General features: G+C 38.3%; 1 protein-coding gene across 11 annotated transcripts in view; it reads left to right on the top strand.

The window, feature by feature from the left end:
- Positions 1 to 911: 911 nt before the first annotated feature.
- HECTD1 (HECT domain E3 ubiquitin protein ligase 1) overlaps positions 912 to 20499 on the top strand; it is a 60845-nt gene continuing 41257 nt past the window's right edge. For all 11 annotated transcript variants that reach the window (XM_039705314.1, XM_039705322.1, XM_039705324.1 and 8 more), the window contains exons 1-4: positions 912 to 1065; positions 3041 to 3317; positions 17458 to 17692; positions 18606 to 18833. In XM_039705314.1, coding sequence (XP_039561248.1) covers positions 3178 to 3317; positions 17458 to 17692; positions 18606 to 18833 — 603 coding nt within the window. In that variant the 5' untranslated portion in view covers positions 912 to 1065; positions 3041 to 3177. The remainder of the gene's footprint in view (positions 1066 to 3040; positions 3318 to 17457; positions 17693 to 18605; positions 18834 to 20499) is intronic.

A 20499-nucleotide genomic window follows, 5' to 3' on the forward strand; every position in this document is an offset into this window, starting at 1 on the left:
AAGCACAGGCAAAGGATACATAGTGAAGTCTCAGCTGAGCTGGAACAAGTCGCAGTTACCAGAGATGTAATATGGTAAGGCAGAAAGACTAAGCTGCCTTAGAGATCAGAAACAGAGACAAAAGAACTACTTGTGTTCTGAATAAAACCTGCACCAATAAAGATAACACCTTCTAGACGTGTTACTACAACATTGACCAATAAAAATGTTGGCATTCGGCAAGTTTTAACCCAGCATGACTGCTACTACCTTTTTGTTCAGTGTGTAGTTTTAGCCTTCTAATTACAGGAAATGTCTATGATGTAGGTAGGACTGACATTCAAATGCACAATAATCTTATTGACTGTACTTATATTAATAGGCTTAAATTCCTTTGCAAAGCATGTCATACTACAGAGAATGAAATTATTTTGAAAATCCCTCATTTTAAATTTTTAGCAGTTTACTTCCTTTGTCTTTTAATCATGTGCAAAGTACTTGCACAGCATTTTGCAGCAGGTATGGCAGCGGACCACTCTACTGCAAAAGGCGTCTCAAGCTACACGGCGTACTTGCAGCTCTTCAAACTCACTGCTCGGTAAGGGCAAACTAAAACCTTCGCTCTCTAACACCCAGCTCTGCGACGCTCAAATCCGCTCACCAGATCCCTTTTAATGGAGGTGCGGGATGGGGATCCGTGTTTTCGAGAGTGACCCCTGAAAAGTATAAGCCCCGCCATAAATGTAAAGAATACTATATCGAAATAAATAATCAGAATATGGCAAGACATAAAATGACCTGTAAACTCAAAAAAAAATTAATCCCCGCGCGGACAGGGGAAGGCCACCGGGGCCGGGAGGGCCCTTGGCGGGCAGGCCGCGACTGGGGCTCGGCGGGCCGCGGCTCGCAGCTCCCCCGAGCGCGGCTCCTGCCGCGCCCGCCCACCCCGCAGCGGGCGGAGCGCCATGGATGCCGCTGGCCGCCGCCTGCCGCGGGGTTCGGGCTGCCGCCGCCGCGCCGCTGCTCCGCTCTCGGCGTGGCGCTGAGGAGGGCTCGGCTCCGGCGAGGAGGCTGCGGGAGGCTGAGGTGAGCGGCTGTGGGGGGCGCGGGGCCTCTCCGGCCCGCGCTGGGAGACGGCGCCTTTCCCGAGCAGCCAGGCCGGGTCACCCTGCGCGGCCTGCGGCTCGCCGGGAACTCGAGCGTCGCTGCCCGGGCCTGTCGGGCCGGGAGGGAGCGGGCCGGAGCTGCGGGCCGGGGGAGGCGGCGAGTGCCGGCAAGTCTGTGCGAGGGGCCGGGGCAGAGCGGGGCGGCGCTGCCGGGGAGCCCCTCACGCCGCCGGGTGCCCCGTGCGGGGGCGGCGAGGAGCTGGAGGCGGTGCCTCCCCTGCCCCGGGCGGCGCCGTGTGGGGAAGGGGCCCAAGCGCCGCGCGGGCCCGGGGCCCGCCTGGGGTGTGCGAGCAGGCCCGGGCGGCGCCTCGCCCGCGGGTCCGGCCGCTCGCCGCGCTCCGTGCTCCGTGCGGGGGTTCCTGTGCAGCCCGTCTGGGGTGTGGGAACAGCAGGTGCCTGTGTTGAACTTACCCCACTTTCGCTGTCTCTTAATTTTCTTGTTTCTTTCGCTATCACTCATCTCTCCGCTCCCGGAAATAGGGATTTAGTCGTGTAAAGGAGAGAATACTTATAATACGATCCTACTTTTAATGTCTGAAAGTAGTTTTATGTAGAATTAGAGCAGGAAATGCAGTCTGTAAACATCTTGGAGAGTCATAGGCAGTGTTTAACACACAGAAAACCAGTTTACTAATATTAAATTACTTTTTAGAGTAAAATAATATCGAATACGTAACTGGTAAGCAGTAGTTGAGTGATCTGTAATATTATGGTTCTAAATGATATAAAAATCCTATCTGTTGTACTTCTGTAACATCTTTGAGTTTGAAGCTATTTTGAAAGAGCTGATTCAGTGTGTGTTTCTTCATATAATAGTAATTTCTGATTCCCTTTTGTAGACATGCCCTTGATGGGGTTATTTTTTAACTATTAACTCATTAGCAGCAAGTAAACAAGTAGGCAGACTTTGTCCAGATCAAGCTTCTTCCTCCCACATCACCTCCCCCCTGTTTGTGGGGATACTGTCCAGCATTTCATATTTACCTATGACTTTCATAAACTAGTTGTTCTTCTCTGAGCTGTGTTTTGAAAGAGTATTATTTTTTTTATGCCTAATTTGGAGAGATTGGTTTGTAACCCACTAGGTTTTATATGAAGATAGTCATGTTTGGTGTGTTTTTAGGCAAGGGAGGTGAATTTGACTGTTTGTTAAACACAAAGTTTAGGCGAGGGGACTTTTTTGGTCTTCAGCTTGCATGTACAACTATGGCATTGGGCCAGCAAATAATGTTGTTTTCCTTATATGTATGTGAGTTATTTGAATTATTTACTGGATTTTTTTGAAAGCTTTTAATTAAATATTTTTTTTCCAAAAAGTCCCCAAATAACCCAACAAACTCCCTAGCTCTTGAAATTTAAAGTGATTTTTAAGTTGTTTTTTTTTATCCTTTGACATAAAGTGTCTCTTTTCCTTATGTTTGAATGTTTAAAAAGATGAAGGTTTCCAACTTTTAAAAGGATTCTGAAGGTTCTGAAAGTCTGTAAATCAGTTTTTTATTTTATGGATTTCTATTTAAAATGTGAAATTCATTATCTTTCTATATTTGAATATTTTCATGAGGAGGTTATCCATCTCTCATAAAGCTGAACACTTTATTATAAAGTGATATTAAAGGAGGGGGATGGGCAAGACATCACTTTCTTTCTCTTAGCTTTAAGAATACACAAAAGGATTAAGCACAATTTTTCTAACGTCAGTTTTGAGTTATCCTCAAAACAGAACAAACTCTTTACTATTTATTTGCTTATAAAGCTTGAAAAAACCCCATTTGTGATAAGAGATGTGAAAATTACGTTAATTTTATCCCAAACATATGCTATACATTCCAGAGAGGAGCAAATACAGAAAGTTCAACAAGGTTGTGATGATGACTTTTTTTACTTTTTCCTGCTAGGTGGAAACTGCAAAAGTGTGAGGCTGACTGAAGAGAGAAATTAATTGTGCTGAAGTTAGTCTGGCTTCTACAATTAAAGGATATTTTTGGTACTTTTTGATTGAAGTGGAGGCGGCTTTTTTTTTTAAATAAAAACCATGGCAGATGTGGATCCAGACACGTTGCTGGAATGGCTGCAGATGGGGCAGGGGGATGAAAGGGATATGCAGCTAATAGCACTGGAACAGCTCTGCATGCTGCTTCTGATGTCAGACAACGTGGATCGCTGTTTTGAAACGTAAGTAGTTCTGGCTTTCCTTTATGGAATGTTGTTTTCCCCTTTCTGCAGCTGAATGTAATATTTAACATTCCTAGAAACTTTCAGCCTGAAAAATGTTTTTACAAACTGAACTTCAGTTTAGATCACTGAAATCAAGTGTTTCTGTTAATGTCATGTGAAGTACCATGTCTGATTAAAAATGTACTGTTGTTTGGTTGATACACAGTGCCTGTTCTGACACAGGAGCTTGTTGCAACTCTTAATGCATTTCTTTAAATTAAATGATGTGGATTTGTGTGTGTGTATGTGTGGGGTGTTGGTTTTTATTTTGTTTATTTGTTTCTTTTGTGGGGGGGGAAGTGGTTGTATTTTTGGTTTTTTGTGTGTGCTTTGTTTTGGTAGGGAAACTTTTTTTGCACTAGGATTATATATATATATACACATACATATACATATATATATATACATATATATATATAAGTATCCATACTCTCACAGTACTTTTATCAAGGGATATAGTAGCTCTTTTTGAGTTCTGCAAGTCCAAGCAAAAATCACGAATAACAGTAACCATTGTTCACACAAATATTTTGCCCCTTCTATGGGGCACGGTGCTGTTCATGCCACCCCCCTTCTCAACTGCATTTGTACATGCAGTATAGCACAGTCCCTGCACTCAATCCTTTTTATGTTTCTCACAGCACAAAATGCTGATATAATCACTTCTGTTACTTGGGTGTTGCTGTGCTGGTGTTACACTACTTCCTGTGAGAGCCCAGCACTAGTCTGGAAGAGGTGGCAAAAGTGTGAGCAGTCACAACTTTTACTTTTTTAGTTGGTTTCTTCAATTCTGATTTTCACGCTCTTGCCTCTCTTCCTTCCCATGGTTTTGTTCATTGCTCTCACTTTCTTTTAATAATAAAATATGGCTGGTGTTTTTCAGATACATCCTGCTTTTTAGGACTGAATTTAGAAGCACTTGAGAAGGTCTGTTACACTGTTTAGTTTTGTAGCTCTGAAGGAAACAGTTTTCACTTACCTATTCAAAGCTGTTCACATGACTGTATTTATTACAGGAAATGTAAAATTCATACACCTCTAAAATTTGGATTTGTAGTAGTTGCAGAGCATTGAGCACAATTTTATACAGTGCTTTAGAAGTTGAAGCTGCCTGTTCTTTGCCTTGGTGAGCTTAGAGGTAAAATTTTGGCTTGAAGAGCCTTACTGTAGTGAGATCCATTAAACTTATTTGTCTATCCTCATACTGCTGATACTGGGGGAGTCTCAGAATTCACCATTGTAGAAATAAACTTGGTAGTTAAGAATGAATTTTTCTGATTAGTCTGGGTGAGCTGCTTGCTTCAGGATATTCTGTTCTATACTGGTGTAGAACTAGGCATAAGCATTTTCTAGGTTATCTTCTGGGTGTTTGAGAATCAGGAATGAAATGTCAACTTTAAAAAACACAAACTTGTGGATTTTATGCATCTTATTTAGAATAGACTTTTATTTCTGTATAAATGAATTAGATAGTCCAAGGTTTTGTTTCTTAAAGTGTGTATAATGAATGCTTTGTTATTGCACTGCTGTGGTTTTAAAATTATTTATGTCTGAAAGAAGAAGTATTTAAAATGCCATTTGTAATTTTTATTTTGAGTATTGGTATAGTGTAATTTTACTGGTCTTCTGGTTTTGAAATTATTTATGTCTGAAAGAAGAAGTATTTAAAATGCCATTTGGCATTTTAATTTTTATTTTGAGTGTTGGTATAGTGTAATTTTACTGGTCTTCTAAGTTCTCTGTTTCTTTTGCTCTTGTAAGTTTTCCTTAAAAAGAAGAGAATGAAGTGTAAATAGGGGAAGAAGTTGCCAAAGTTCTCTGCCTGTTGAAGTGATTTTGCAATAATGTTGAAACTGCTACTTTTTATTGGCTCTGCGAATGTACTGAAGTATGTGATCTGGTACCGTGGTGTCTGGTGAGCTGACATGGTAGATCATTACCTTCTTCTCATTTGTCACTCACCCTTTTTGTCCCTCCCAACCACACTCTTCTTCCTGCCATTGTCAGGGCTTACTGGACTCCTCTAATTCTCTGCAAGTGCAAGCTGCTCTTTGAACCTTCTGAAGCAGGTTGTTTTCTGCTGTTAAGTGAGTTACAGCATATAGGGAGGTGTCTGATGAGCACTGGAGGTGGAACTGCATGAGTGGAAATAATGGGAGAAGCAGAGAAAGGTATACAGTCGTCAGTGAGAACTCAGTATTGTCTTGTTTGCTTATGGGTGCCTGCATTTCAAGGTGACTTTATTTTGGAACTCTGTAAGAAACAGATGACATCTTGAAAAGTATTTTTAAAATCTTTTCAAATGACAGTTCAAGTAGCCAAAATTGTCATGTGCTGAGAGGGTATAACTAAAATAATAATGGGTAATATTTTATAGTTATTTTTCAACTTGTTTTTTAAAAGAATTGGTGCTTGCTGAAAGAGGGGATTTACTGTGTGAGAGGAGGGCTGCTAAACTCTTTTTTCAGGAACTAATCTTGAAAATATTTTCAGTGCATGCGTGATAGAGAATATGGATATATTTTTCTGTTGGTAAGAAAACCAGTCTCTAGGCTTTACAAATTCTTTTTCTTCTACTAAGAAGAGCATTTCCAGGTTTTTGGATGCTGTGCACATGTTATTTGAAGGTCTTGGAATGGTTCATTTCTATTGGTTTTATGTTGACAAAATTTTGAAGAAAGTTTTTAATCTATGAAACTCAGCAACTTTGAGATGGACTTTTAAAACAGTTAATTTCTTGGAGAATGAAATGGGATGTTTTTCACAGCTTAGTTAGAGTAACTTTAAATATTAAGTATTACTCCACTTTTACGTAAGAAATTATTTGCTTTTGTGATGTAAGCTAAGAAGAAGCCTATCATTTTAGTGAAGTACATCTGGTGATTGAAAGCTGTGTATGGTGAGGATGGCAAAACTGAAACAAGACCACATTAGAAGTATTGTCATGAATGCTATGCACCATCTCTAAAACCACAACATAGTTTCCATACTGCTTTCTTAAGGAGTTAAGTGCAATACACAGTCTTATTTAGCCAGGAAAGCGCAAAGTTGAATGGAAAAAAAAGATATTGAAATGTTGGATTCAGAATCTTACACTTCATGTGTGCAAGAGTTTCTTGCAGACATGTACTGAAGGAAATGATATAGCTAATAATAAAAGTAATAATTTGCTTTTGTACAAGAGTAATGAATATTGAAACTAGTGTTTCAGGTCAGCTCCAAACTGGAAGCAGGCACACATGCAGGGTGATGTATTTCATAATGTTCTTGCAGAGTTCTAGCAGCACCACAGCAGATTTCAGGGTATGCAGCTGATTAACAGGTAGTGCTGCCAAATAATTGATGTTTCTTTACTTCTTCCCAGATTTACATATTACATCCAATTAATTGATTTTGGAAGTTACTCATATGTTAACATTACAAAAATCAGTGGCATATTCATCTTCTGGTGATAATGAGTCACGGACTCTGCTAGTCACTTGGATGAAGAATGGCTAATGTTCTACCAGCAACAAAAGCCACTAACTTGAACCACAGAAACTTAATGAATGAGGAGAAATGGTTTTGTTAAGTAGTTTAGTTGGAGTAAAACAGCACAACTGTTGTGATTATAAGTGTTAGTCCCAAATTGTAGTTAAACTGTGCACTATTAAATCCACTTGAACAGGAGTTTGAAGAATGCATTTAATATAAACTTAATTGAAATTATGGGCTATTTTTGTCTTTTAAATTACATGTAACAGTTTAAATGTATGTAGAGGCTCTTAGTTGCAATCTCACATTATTAATATAGCTCTTTTCTGCCTAGGTGTTTCAATTTATTATTTTTCACCTCGTGCAATTGTTTCAATTTTTTTGTGAAATAAAATTAGAGCTCTTCTGGTCAGGCTTTCTGTTGCTATCTGTCAGAGTAAAATTACTTAGCAATTAATCACAATGAAAATTTTTAGATTAAGGCAGTGGTATAACAAAGTAAGACCTGCTTAAAACCTTTTTTACACAGCAGATGAAATAGGCTTTATCAGTGCTCAGAAGGAGAAAACATCTTCTTGTTTGGCTCTTCTGTAAGTTACCTCTGTATATTTGGCATTAACAGACTTGGTAAGCAAAAAATTACCAGGAGTTATCAGCTCATTTGACAAATACAAACAAATTGTACAAAGGGTCATATGTTAGGGTTCTAATGTGTAAAATAGAAATCCTTTCAGTTCATTTTTTAGATCAAATATGTTTACTTTAATTCACACTGAACCTTTTTCTTTTCAAAGTATCTATTCACTAGGGAAGACGTGTATAACTTTATATTGTATTTGCTAGTAAGTATAAGAAGAAATTCTAGTGGACCAAAGACTGTTGATGTGAGCTAGTGAGACTGTTAATGTGGAACAGTTTAGCTTTACCTCCACCTTCTTAAAACTACATTCTCCTGTCTTTATCAGGATTGCAAAACTCCAGTAAATCAAATTTAGATATATGAACAAAAAAAAAATAATTTAGAGATAGGGATAGAAATCCGAAGTGCAGATTTTCAGGAATATGTTTACAGTCTGGGCTGCCTTTCTTTACAAAGCATCTTTGTAATTCAGACAGTAAAGTGCCCTCTGACAATTACGGAAAAACTAGCAGGCTGAGAGAGCAGCTCTGTTGGTATCAAGGTGATTTCACGTTTTGTGTCTTACAGATTTGCTTGTTTTGTTATTTTAAGGAAAAAATAAAGTCAGGTCATTGTTACACTTTTGTGCTGGAGTGCAGCAGTGAGTAAATTAGAGTAAGTATTGCTGTCAACAATAGACTACAGTTTTCATGAGTTTAAACCATGCAAAGCATATGTTCTTAGTGAATTATTGGTTTGCACTAATGCAGACATCTCTCCCAAGTGAAATTTTGTAACCTTCACAGGGCAAGTCTCATGTGATTCCTACTAAGCTTTTTTTCTTTTAATGAAGGCAGAGGGTATGGCAGGAGTGGAATACCAGCACTGGGGTATTCCACAGTGGCCTCCAATATGGTGGGATCTTCAGCATCCTATAGAGTGGTTTTCTGAGATGGAAGTAGGGATGTGCTCTGTATTTTTCCATTCTTGTTACAATGTAATGTTTAGAATTATCCCTGATTTTAGGGCTGTTTTGTTGTTTTTTGGGTTTCTCTCTTTTTCAGTTACAATAATTTTAAATACTAATGTCTTTTTGATTGCTCTTTGTAAAATGGGAATTGTGGCCTCATTGTCACTGGTATTGTGGAAATTAATTAACTTGTCTAGTTATTTTGAGAATCTTAATGGCTGCAAAGGTCAGAAGAGAAAATTAAGTCTAAATTGACATCTCTTTTGTCATGGCCCTTATATTTTATATCGTTATTACTGGATTGAACATCTTGTTTGATACAAGCATAATGTATAGCTAATGCTTCTGAGAGGGCATCCTACCTAATTTTACCCTCCCTTTTGCTATTAAATCTGCTGCCTAAGTTGTCTTTGTTGTTGAAATTTACTTGCTCTTTTCCATAAGAATTGGCCAGTCTGATGAATTCTGTAAACAGCAGTCAGTTCACCTTTTACTATGTAGATTAAAAGCCAGTAGTGTTCTTGCTGTAAATCTATCTGCACACAAAGATTTCATCAGCTCTTGATCTTCCTCCCCTTCTCTAGTTCTTCAGTTTAAAAGTTCTTCAGAAATACTTCCCAGTGTTGCCTTCATCCCTGCTGTTTGTAGTAGTGCCTTTGACTTGCTACTAACAGTTAAACAAGCCAAGTTGTGTTAGATGTTTCCAAAACTTTGCAGAGGAAGTATGGTTTTAGTTATCTGTCTTCAGAGTTGCTTTCAAGGATATGAGTGCTTGCTGCTTAGGTATGGCTTGATGTATTATCTAGGCTGAGATCTGTAACTTGGCATTTGTGTGTGTTAAAACACATTTTGTTTAAATGAGCCCATGCCTCTGGGTATTCCAGACAGCTCATCACGATGTCACTATTTACTAGTCTGGCGTTTAATTTTCTAGTGATATCGTCAAATATTCTTTGTTTTGTTCAGAATTTTGTGTGTGAGATTAAACTGAAGTGATTATTGCGAGTACTGCGCAAAAGATGGGTGCAGGATGTTAAGGCATCAGGTTAATGACCTTTTGAAAGTGTCAGCTCCTAACAGATTGGATGAGAGCAATAAAAGATGTTACAGGAATTTCAAATTGCGGGGTTCCTTTCTTGCATGACTAGTGGTCAAGTGATTTTTAATATTGGCCTCTGAAGAAGAGGTATAGATAGCACAGATGTTAAGTAGATTGCTAATGGGGAAGTGGAAGTTTTCTTGTGTGAGTCAGTTCTTTTTTTGAGCACCTGGGAATCCAAAAGAAGCTAATGGTTAGATGTGCATTTTTAGGCACATATACAAAATCACACTTTTTGTTTAAATGGCTTATTTCCTTTTGAAATGTTGACAGATGTAGTATGTACTCAAAGCATTATCTGTTTGCACAATTGAGGTTGCTACTAGTGGAAATCATAGACAGAAAGACCTGTAGTTTCACATTCTTTAATTTATTCAGCTATTGTGCACTAAGAGTCTGTAAAATATTTACAAAATGCTGGAGATTGGCGAACAAACACGTGGAATTATTACTCTGAGGTATGACATAGCTTTTATACGATGCTGAAAAATGCAAAAGGCAGCCTAACACATCCTTCATAAATTCAGGAATAAAGCAAATGCTAATTTATTTAGAAATACAGAAATTACCTATCCTGTGGAAGCTGTTTCTTCATATGGATTTTCTTATTTTTCATTTTACACAGGTGATATTTATTGAATGTGTAGTTGAATACTAAATGTCCAGTATGAATTGTCTTCCAACACTCAGAGGAGGGTTCCGCTCTGTCATTTATTTAGCTAAAAGAAAACTTGGAAGTTTTTTTTAAATGTCAAATTCTAATTCTAAATTAATTTTTCTTCTATTTTTAATGAAGTGGAGTTTCTACTGGAATGAATACAGGATGGAATTGTTAATTCTCCAGTTTAATTTTATTGGCCTGGGCTGTGGTTGCAATTAAGAGTAGGGATTCAGAATTGTGCAAGTTTTAATGCTTTTTAATTCTGGAAAAAGTTCCTAAATTGCCAGTTAATTTTTTGCCTTCCCGTGTACATTTAAAATACAGTATGGTGTGTCTGAAGTCTTCTACATGAGTGATGTTTTCTGCACTTCATTTGTATTGTAACAGTGTTAAATGAAAACAGGGAAAAATGTGTTTTGGCAATGAATCCGGAAGAATACATACAGGCAGTGCAGGTGTGTGGGTTCTCTTGTGGATGGTCTGGATTACTCTGCTGTTGGTTTTGGTTCATATGTGAAAACAAAACAGTCTTCCAGCAGAAGAACAATGAAGGGAAAGTCTGAGATCTCTTTCCATAGAAAGAATTACAGAAAGGAAAAACAGTGATTATCAAAAATGAGTCGAAACTACTTTTGCTTTAAGAAACATCAGTTGTGCAGGATGTTCCTAAAAGTTTCAAAGTTGTGTGATGTGTTGTTGTAAATCTTTATCTGGTATACTTTTCTTGAAAAACTGTTACTAATGAGAGTTAACTTCAGTATTTTAGTTTTTTTTTTTTAAATCATTATATACTAAATAGTGTAGACACATATAATTCCTTATTTTCTCACTTTTAACTGGTCTCAGCAGATGGTATGCATTAAAGATCCAGCTATTGCTGGCAGGCAGCTGAGCTTGGTTTTCTGCCACAAGTCACATGTCTTGGAGCAGGCAGCTTCGCTGAAGGCTTTGTCACATGCCAGGGGCTCCACATCAACTGAATCCAGCGGTTACTTTGGAATTGAGTAACACACCCTAATGCTAGGAGTAGTTGTTAACTATTTTGGGAATGAACTGAACTGTCTTTTCATTCCTTCCTTAAGTTCTTGTTTAAGCATGACAGTAGTGTAGTTGTCACTGTTATTGTTTCTGTTTTAGCTAAGGATATTAAGTGCATTAAAATATGAAATGTCATTACAGAAATGAGTTTACAGTGACTATTTTTACTTCCTTGGTATCTTTTTACATTGGCAAGCTGTAAAATCAGCTGAGTCACGTCATTAGAGTTTAAAGGATTAGCACTGGCAGGAGCTTACTGCTGTAGCTATTTAAGAATTTTATATCTGTATGGATATTTCTGTTCCTAAAGAGGTGGGTGTGTGTGTAAATGTTCAGAAGTGTGTCAGCATATGGAGTTATGCTGATTATAGTGCTGTAAATTCGGTAGTAATGTAATTTACTGACAAATTTTCTTAGACTTTCTTGACATCAAGATGATTATGATTATTTAGAAAATATTTTTAGATCAAGTATATTTTTGCAGAGAAAGAATGCATATTAAAGAATTTAAGTTTTATGCTTTTTACAACCTAATAACTCATTTTAACACAGAAAGTATGACTATATTTAAATTATACAGGATCAGCACTTTTTAATGTGTTTTAATTCTTGATGTCAGTACAGGAAACAGAGAATGCTCTAGCAACCTAATCTTAATGGATCATAATATAGATGGGAAATATTGATAAAGAATATTGCCTGTTTTGGACACCTATCTTTCAGCAAGATCTTTGAAACATGGTGGGTGGAAAACTTGGAAGATGACAGCAGCTCTTCTCCTGGAAGTACAAGAATCAAGTTGGGCGGACATTGAGAGCTGCAAGATTTGAAGTAATTAGCAAGAGTTCTAGTGTGGGTTGTAGAGTGACCTCATTAACTTGAAGTCGGTCTTTCACTAAGGAGTAACACAGAGTGACCTCATTAATTCACTAAGTAGTCCCTAATCACTCTTCTAAAATACACATTTGAAGCACTTTAGGAAGTGCCCAAAGTGGTATTAATACAGCTCCCTAGAAATAAAAATGTAAAAAGATTTTCCTTTCGTTTTCATGTTTACTAGAAAAAGGGCCTAAATATAAACCTGAACTTCAGAGGTACTTTTTTGCCATTATTTTCTGATTTGAAAGAATAAACACAATTAAAGGATAGCTTTTTCTGTATTAAAAAAAAACTTGCCATCTTTTTGCTAGTTTCACTGCAAATAGGTAATTGTGAACGGTGATTCTTCACCTACAGCTTTAGGAATTTTTCTGTCATAGTTTCTTTTTTTTCCAGAGATTTTCTGAGATACTGCTTTTAGTTAATATATGGTGTGGATAAAAGCAATGTGTGAACCTGGTTTTGATACTGGGATGGTTTAGAAATTATATACTTATCTTTTCTTTTCCTTGGTGTGTGTTGATGCTTGCAGTAATGGCAGGTTTATGGGTGTATTTTTCTCTTGGAAATCAAAAGCATCATTTTTCAGTAGATGGAAGTGTACTAAAAGGTGACCATTGGTTGCTATCCTGTCACATCAGTTCATTCAGAGCTGTAGCTTTGATCTCAGTTTCCCTTATGTCCCAGGAAGTTTTGACAGCCTTGTTTTTCTCATGTAGACTGTTTCCTAAAGATGAGTCCAATGTTCAGCCTGTGTCTGTGTTATGGACACTCCGGAATGCTTTGTTTTACTACCTGTCAAAACACATTTTAGTTCTGAGCATAGTCTTAGTTGGAACAGAAATAAGGTCTGTAGGGTCCTAATATTCCTCAGCCAATATTTGAAGCAGTTTTACATCCTTTTAATCTGTTCTGGACTGCCTAAGTAAACCAGTAAGGAGTTACCTTGGAATTATGGTGTAATAGTGATGCATACATAACTATTTGTGTGATTCACTCTTTGGTTCCTGCTGGTGTTGACTGTATTTGCTTACTTGGTGCTTCATTAAAAAGAGGGGCTGGTCCTGAGAAGGTGCTGTGCTTGGCCTGTTTGCTAGTATTGCTTCCAGGTAAGCAGGGGATTTCTCTTCCCTCTGCTGCCTTTGCTTATGCTTTAATGCCTTTGCTTAGGATTGGATTGATTGAAGACTTAAGGGCTACTCTGAAAACCCATTTTCACAGTTTTGAGGTATAAAGATCATCCACTGAAATAAAGCAACACTTTTTTTCTCTTTTTATTGATCGAATGCCTGCACAGAGAAATCCCCAGTGGAGCTGCCTCAACAGAAGAGAGAGGTGTACTTTGGGCATTTGCTATATGGCTCTGATCATGTTGTACCTCATCTTGTGGGGCTGGTGTTCCCACCAAGTCCTGTTTGTTCTTTCTCTGGCACTACTCACACAGGCACATTCTTCTCCCTGAGACAAGAGCTGATGCATATGGTTTCAACCACAGGAGGTCCATGTCATTGTTTAGTGCAGATTTGAGGGCTGAAGGGTAATTGCTCAGAGTCCTGATGAACATCAGTGGCAAGTGGTGTCCCTCAGCGATCTGTTTTGGGACCAGTGTTACATAATATCACCGTTAATGACATAGAGAGATTGAGTGTGCCCTCAGCAAGTTTGCAGATGGCACCAAGCTGAGTGGTGTGGGTGACAAACCTGAAGGTTGGATACCCTTCAGGGGAATGAACAAGGTTGAGAAGTGTGTACATGGAATTCTCATGAGTTTTAACAAGACTGGGTACTGGTGCTACACTTGGGTTGACAGGAGAGAGATAGTATGATCAAGTGTTCATGGTTTTAGATAAGGTGGGGGAGAGAGATCACTCATTAAATACTGTCATAGGCAAATCAAAGTTGAATTGGGATATTAACTGAATTTATTACTAACAAAATCAAAATAGAATAATGATATATAAAATAAATCTTAAAAAGACCTTCTCCCCTACCCTTTCTTCCTTCCAAGTCTCTACTTCCTGCCGCAGCAGTAGTGAAGGGAGATGGGGAATGGGTGTTACAGTCAGTTCATCACTCATTGTTTCTGCTGCTGCCCAGGAAGAGGAGTCCTTCCCCTGCTCCAGTGTGGGGTTCCTCTCATAGATACCATTCCTTCAGGAACAAATCTTAAAAACACCTTCTCCCCTACCCCTTCTTCCTTCCAAGTCTACTTCCTGCCGCAGCAGTAGTGAAGGGAGATGGGGAATGGGTGTTACAGTCAGTTCATCACTCATTGTTCCTGCTGCTGCTCAGGAAGAGGAGTCCTTCCCCTGTTCCAGTGTGGGTTTCCTCTCATAGATACCATTCCTCCAGGAACACCTTCAACGTGAGTCCATCCCATGGGCAACAGTTCTCCACAAACTGCTGCAATGTGAGTCACTCTTCCTTGGGCTGCAGTCCTTCAGGCACAGCATGCTCGAGTGTGGGCTCCCTGGGTTGACAACCTTCTCTTGGGCATCCATCTGCTCCAGTTTGGGTCTCCTCCATGGGCTGCAGCTGGATCTCTGCATCCCTGTGGTTCTCCATGGGCTGCAGGGGAATCTCAGCTCCAATTCTTCCTGCCCCTTCTCCACCTTGGTGTCTGCAGAGCTGTTCACCTCACGTACTCTCACCCTGCTCTTCTCTGGCCACAATTACATCTATGCAATGACTTTTTTTTTTTTTTTTTCTTAAATACGTTATCACAGAGGTGTTGCCACCATTCCTGGTTGACTCAGCCTTGGTGAGCAGCAGGTCCATCCTGGAGCCACCTGGCATTGGCTCTGCAGGACATGGGGGAAGCTTCTGTCAGCTCACAGAAGTCACCCTTGTAGCTCCCTCTACTACCAAAACCTGGTCACACAAACCCAATACAGTTGCCCAGAGAAGCTGTGGATGCCCCATCCTTGGAAGTGTTCAAGGCAAGTTTGGGTGGAGCTCTGAGCAACCAGGTCTAGTGAAGTGTCCCTACCCATGAGGTCCCTTCCAACCCAGGCTATTCTGTGATTTTGTGATGAAGCCTGGTTTTCTTATGAGGAGACTGGAAATCATTCCTGTAAGTCAGAAAACAAAGGTACTGACAGCAAGTGGAGATTGTTCTGTACCTGCTGATTGAAAAAGTGGTTTCTGATTAGTGTAGCTGGAGGTTCTGGCAAAAAGGTAATTTTAAAACAGCCTCAACCCTTAAGTTTGGGCTAGAGAGCTGTGCTTTTTTAAGGACAGCATTGCTGATACAGTGCACTGGCATTTGTGTGCTGACAAAGAATTCATTATAAGTGATATGCTCTTAGTAACTTAGTATTTTACTGTGTCTGCTGGGTAATTGGCTCTGGTGGATAGGTGATGGAATTTTAATTCTTTACTTTCATTTGAAAAAATGCAGCTGTGTTTCTTTTGTGTTGTGCTTCTGTTAAATCATAGAAAAACATGTAGGTTTTAGATTTGCTAAGTATGGCTTTTAACTTTCTGCAGCTGTGTGGCCATCTAAGAAAAATGGTGTACTACTCTTGCTCGTATTAAAATAGACAGTGGAGCTCATGACCTTCCACTTGGTAATATGTGTGTGGGTTTGGTTTGTTTGGGGCTTTTTAAGATTTGTGTTTATTGTTTTTTTAAATTACAATATAGTTTGAAGAACCTCGTTCATAGCAATGTTTTAGTGATTGGCCTGGTGTATAAAATTCAGTATAAAAGATCCAGTACCAAAACCCTTGAATACATTGTCTGCTTCAAAATTTATGTACCAAAATGCTTCTTGTGTCATCGTATGGTGGCCATCTAATAATGAGTACAAATTTCAGACCCTTTTTTTCTCCCAGTGGATAATGTCTAAAATGCAAAGTTTCTGTATAAACCCTCCTTAAAGATGTAGAGTTAAATAACAAATTTCTTAAGAGTAGCAGACAATATAGGCTGGATAGGTCAATATAAGTTTTAATATGTGATTGAGCTTTATTGAAGATTCACTTATTAATTTGTCATTAAGTATTGTTGGGTAATGTATTTATTTGTCAGGCAGCACTGTTAGTTACTTCACAAAGCATGGTAAGATCTTGAAGGAAAAGTAGCATTTTGCTGTCCCAGGATTTGGTGTCTTTGTGTGAGTCATTGCATACCAGATGGGATACTGAATGACCTCTGAGTCTTCAGAATGATTCATTAACAAGTACTTCACCTGTCTTCCAGATTAAAAAATATGTTGTTATTCTTTCTTTTTTGGATTTAGAAAAGTTTTAAGCTATCTTTTTCAAAACCAAAGCCCTACTTGAAGGAAAAGTTGCAATATTTGCTTCCTGTAGATTTAGTCTGGTCTCCTACATCTAGGGTTGAGGTATCCAGCTATTTTGACTACTGCAGGAAAAGTTGCAATATTTGCTTCCTGTAGATTTAGTCTGGTCTGATTGAGGTATCCAGCTATTTTGACTACTGTTACAGCATATATCCCCTTCACTCATTCCCCACCATCACCTTGTAAGTGTTTTGCCACTGTGGTGAGCCATCATAATGCTAAGTTTTGCTAAATATGCTGCTGGAAGATAAATCAATTTAAAATAATAGCTCCATGTCTTAGAACTTTTGAGTAAAATCAGTCTTAGCCACGGCTGTTCTAAAAATGGTAAGTATTATTTCAGTTTATAATAGTCTGTAATGTCAGAGGAATAGAAGGAGGACCATTGCAGCTTGCTTTTTTTGTATTGAAGTTTTGGGAATATTCTTCACCATTCTTGCATATGGAAATGAGGCTAACAATTAAGAGGAGAGACAGAGGCTACTGAGACATGGATATGGAGTGAAAATGCAATAGATGCAAGCTTCCTTAATTAAATATGTTCTCAGTGTGATTAGGGGGAAATAATGAGGGAGAAGAGGAGACTGAAATAGGATAAAAAGACAAGGGAAATAACATAGGGAAGAAGGACCACTCAAAATCAAATTGTGTATTGAACCCAAAATCTTTAGTCTTTGTATATGAAATTTCATGATTAAGTAGCTATTAATCATCATGAACCTTGAAGCACTTTTAAGAAAACATGCATTCTGTTTGGTGACAGAAATTAGCAAAAAATCCCAACAAGATAATTTTTTTTCCCCTGCATGACTGTAAAATTTCAAGAGTATCTTTTTCTTCTGGATTCTTAAAGCATCATCTTTTCAGATTACGTATTTGAATTTTCATGCATGTATGAGATGTAATGTTCTAAATGAATGTTCTGAACCAACTCTAAACTAGTTGAGCAAATGATGCATGCATGGCAAGTGTTAATGTGGAAGCGTATGAAATTGCTTACTGTGGAGAAGTATGCACAACATAGTAATGTGTTGTGGTTTTTTTTCCTGCAGATGCCCTCCTCGAACTTTTTTGCCAGCACTGTGCAAAATTTTTCTTGATGAAAGTGCTCCAGACAATGTACTGGAAGTAACAGCTCGTGCCATAACTTATTACCTGGATGTGTCAGCTGAATGCACCCGTAGGATTGTGGGAGTGGATGGAGCTATCAAAGCACTTTGTAATCGTTTAGTAGTTGTTGAACTTAACAACAGAACGAGCAGAGATTTGGCTGAGCAATGTGTGAAGGTAAGTATACTTAAGAACCTCTTGTTTTTAAGAGGGAGTTGGATAATTTGGTGTTTCCAAAGAGCATCCTCATATTCCAATCCTATTTTTTTATTAAAACGTGATGCAAAAATATAGACTATGACAAAAGTGTAGATGGTGACGCTACTACTTATCCTTACTGTCAGCCTCTATCCTTGCTGTCAGGTGCTCTCCATAGCTCAATTTTCTTAAAAAAATATATAGAAAAGGAAACAAAAAATATTAGAAGAAATTCCTTGTTTATCTTGTATGACTAGAGTGCTAGTGGAATGCCAAAGGCTATTTTTATGCTATCAAAGAAATGAAGAATTCCTCCAGATACTGATAGATTACCTGGTGTAAAAAAAATTGTCTACTAGCTCTTCGATAGCACTAGATACAGATCCCCTGCACCCTTGTAAAGTTTTTAGAGAAATTTAGAAGACCCTTACAATCTCTCATTTAAAGAGACGCAAATAACTCATGAACATGTGATAGCGTATAGCTGGTTTACCATGACATCAGAATTTATGCATGTATTTCCTATTTACTATTTCCAGTTGACTCAGAAGTGCATCACTGGGGAAACGGTGCTCTTACAAATTTCAAAACTCTCGGTTGTGTGTTTCTCCCAGGATGAGAGTTAATTATCTGTTTTCATGAGCACCTGTTATGACCCTGTCTTTGGGGAATGTATTGGCTCCCATATTTTTGAAGAAAGCTGTAACTACTAATTAGTAAAGTATTGGAGGCTTTGGCCCCTTCTGGGTGTTGAGGAAGAGAGAGTATTTTCCCCCCTCTGTTGTTCATTTTCTTAACCAGTTCTGTAGATGGATGTAAATATCTGACTATGGATATAAATAACTGACTTTCTGTGTGTACTTTATTCAAATTAAATTTCTTTTTGGCATAGGTGTTAGAATTAATCTGTACCCGTGAGTCAGGAGCTGTGTTTGAAGCTGGAGGGTTGAACTGTGTTCTGACATTCATTCGTGACAGTGGACACCTTGTTCATAAAGATACTTTGCATTCAGCTATGGCTGTAGTATCCAGACTCTGTGGCAAAATGGAGCCTCAGGATTCTTCATTAGAGATCTGTGTGGAATCACTGTCTAGTTTATTAAAACATGAAGACCATCAGGTAATGTAATAGTTGGCTCAATGTGCTGTGAATTTAACTTTCACTATGTTTAATAAAGGAATGACTAGGTAACTTTATACAGCCTTTCTAACTGTATGTTTACATAGAAGTTGTTATATTTGGGTATTTTGACAGTTTCCTTTATAGTTGTGATGTTAAGTGAATAAATGCACTACTTAATATTTGACTCCAAGTGCTGGTGTTTGAATATAGTCTTATTTAATCTCTGAAAACTGTTTTGAAAAATACCCTGTAAGTTTTTTTGGTGCATTTTGAGGCAGTTTCTGAAGTAATTATTGTTCTATGAATGTACCTCAATCACTGTAAAATTGAGCATAAGTAAGAGGCAAAAATGAATTTGGTTTGTGTTTCTTTTACCAAACTAAGAGAAGCAATAAAAACATCCATAGTTAATGCTAAGTATTACACTGGAAGCCAGCTTAAATGATACAAGTAAAATGCTTCTCCACTTCTTTATTTCAGTTTTACTAACTTGAGGAAGCAGCCCTTGTAAAATCTAGACAATGAATCCCAGAGGAATTATCTTTCTGCTAGTACAGTCCTTTTGTGTATGTCATACTATTGCTGTGGAATAGCCATTTAGCCAAATTCTTGCTGTAGCCTGGCCAGGCTTTTTTGTCCATACTCAAATCTGAGTCCCCATTTCACTCTGACCTCTGTCCTCATTCCTTTCTCTACATGCACTGATCCAGCCTCCAGTCTGGTTTATTAAACACAGCATATTTGGGAAACTAAATCTCTCTGGCTGTGAGAATTTTTTAAAAATACATTTTAGATCTTAAAAATTTCCAGGGGGCTGTCATACACTAGCCATTTCAGAGCAAGCTAACATGTTTTTTAGCCATTAAATAATTTTATTAGTACACTAATCTGAGGCAAGGTAATCTTGAAATTCAGACCGTTAAGTCTGTACTATTTTAACTGTTTCCCAATTTATAAGGTGTTAGAGAAAAGCAGTTGCTGGGGCTGTTGGAGATGTGAATGAGAGTTCAAATTAATTTAATTGTTCAGCAGTTAAGCTTGAAGATAAGCATTCTTAAGATGGGACCCAGATGATAGAAAATATATCTCTACTGGTATCCTTGAGAAATATGTTATGCACGAAACAAGCCTCAGGATTACAGTGGATGTTGGATGTGTATTATGAATTTGTCCAGTAATGTGCCTTTTCAAGCTTGTTGCTCCCTACCTTGTCCTTTCGCACTGTTGGGTTTGGTCACTTTTTGTGTGGGCTGCCAGTTAGTAACACCACTAGATGGATGAATATGCCCCCAAGAACAGTTTATCTATCATTTTGCATCTTTAGCCTTTGTGTTAGATTTGCAATTTGGGAGAAGAAATGTAAATACTTTCCAAGTACTCATTTGCTTTGTAAGTACATTCCAAGTACTCTTTTGCTGATGCTGCTAATGCAGTGTGTTAAACAAGTGATTTTTTTTTTGTGTAATTCTGACAGCTGTTAAGGTAAAGATCTATGGAGTATTTGCAAATTAAATTAAGATTGGCAGAATTGTTTATCTGTGTTGTCAAAGAACTGGAGCAAGATGCCAGAAGACGCGAACAGTGACCATTGCACATTAAAGAAAAAATTCCAGTGCAAATGAGTATTGATAATGGAGAATGTTTGGCATGTACAGACCATTCC

This window comes from Passer montanus, unplaced genomic scaffold, assembly GCF_014805655.1.
Source record: "Passer montanus isolate IOZ18808 unplaced genomic scaffold, ASM1480565v1 scaffold18, whole genome shotgun sequence".
NCBI lineage: Eukaryota > Metazoa > Chordata > Aves > Passeriformes > Passeridae > Passer > Passer montanus.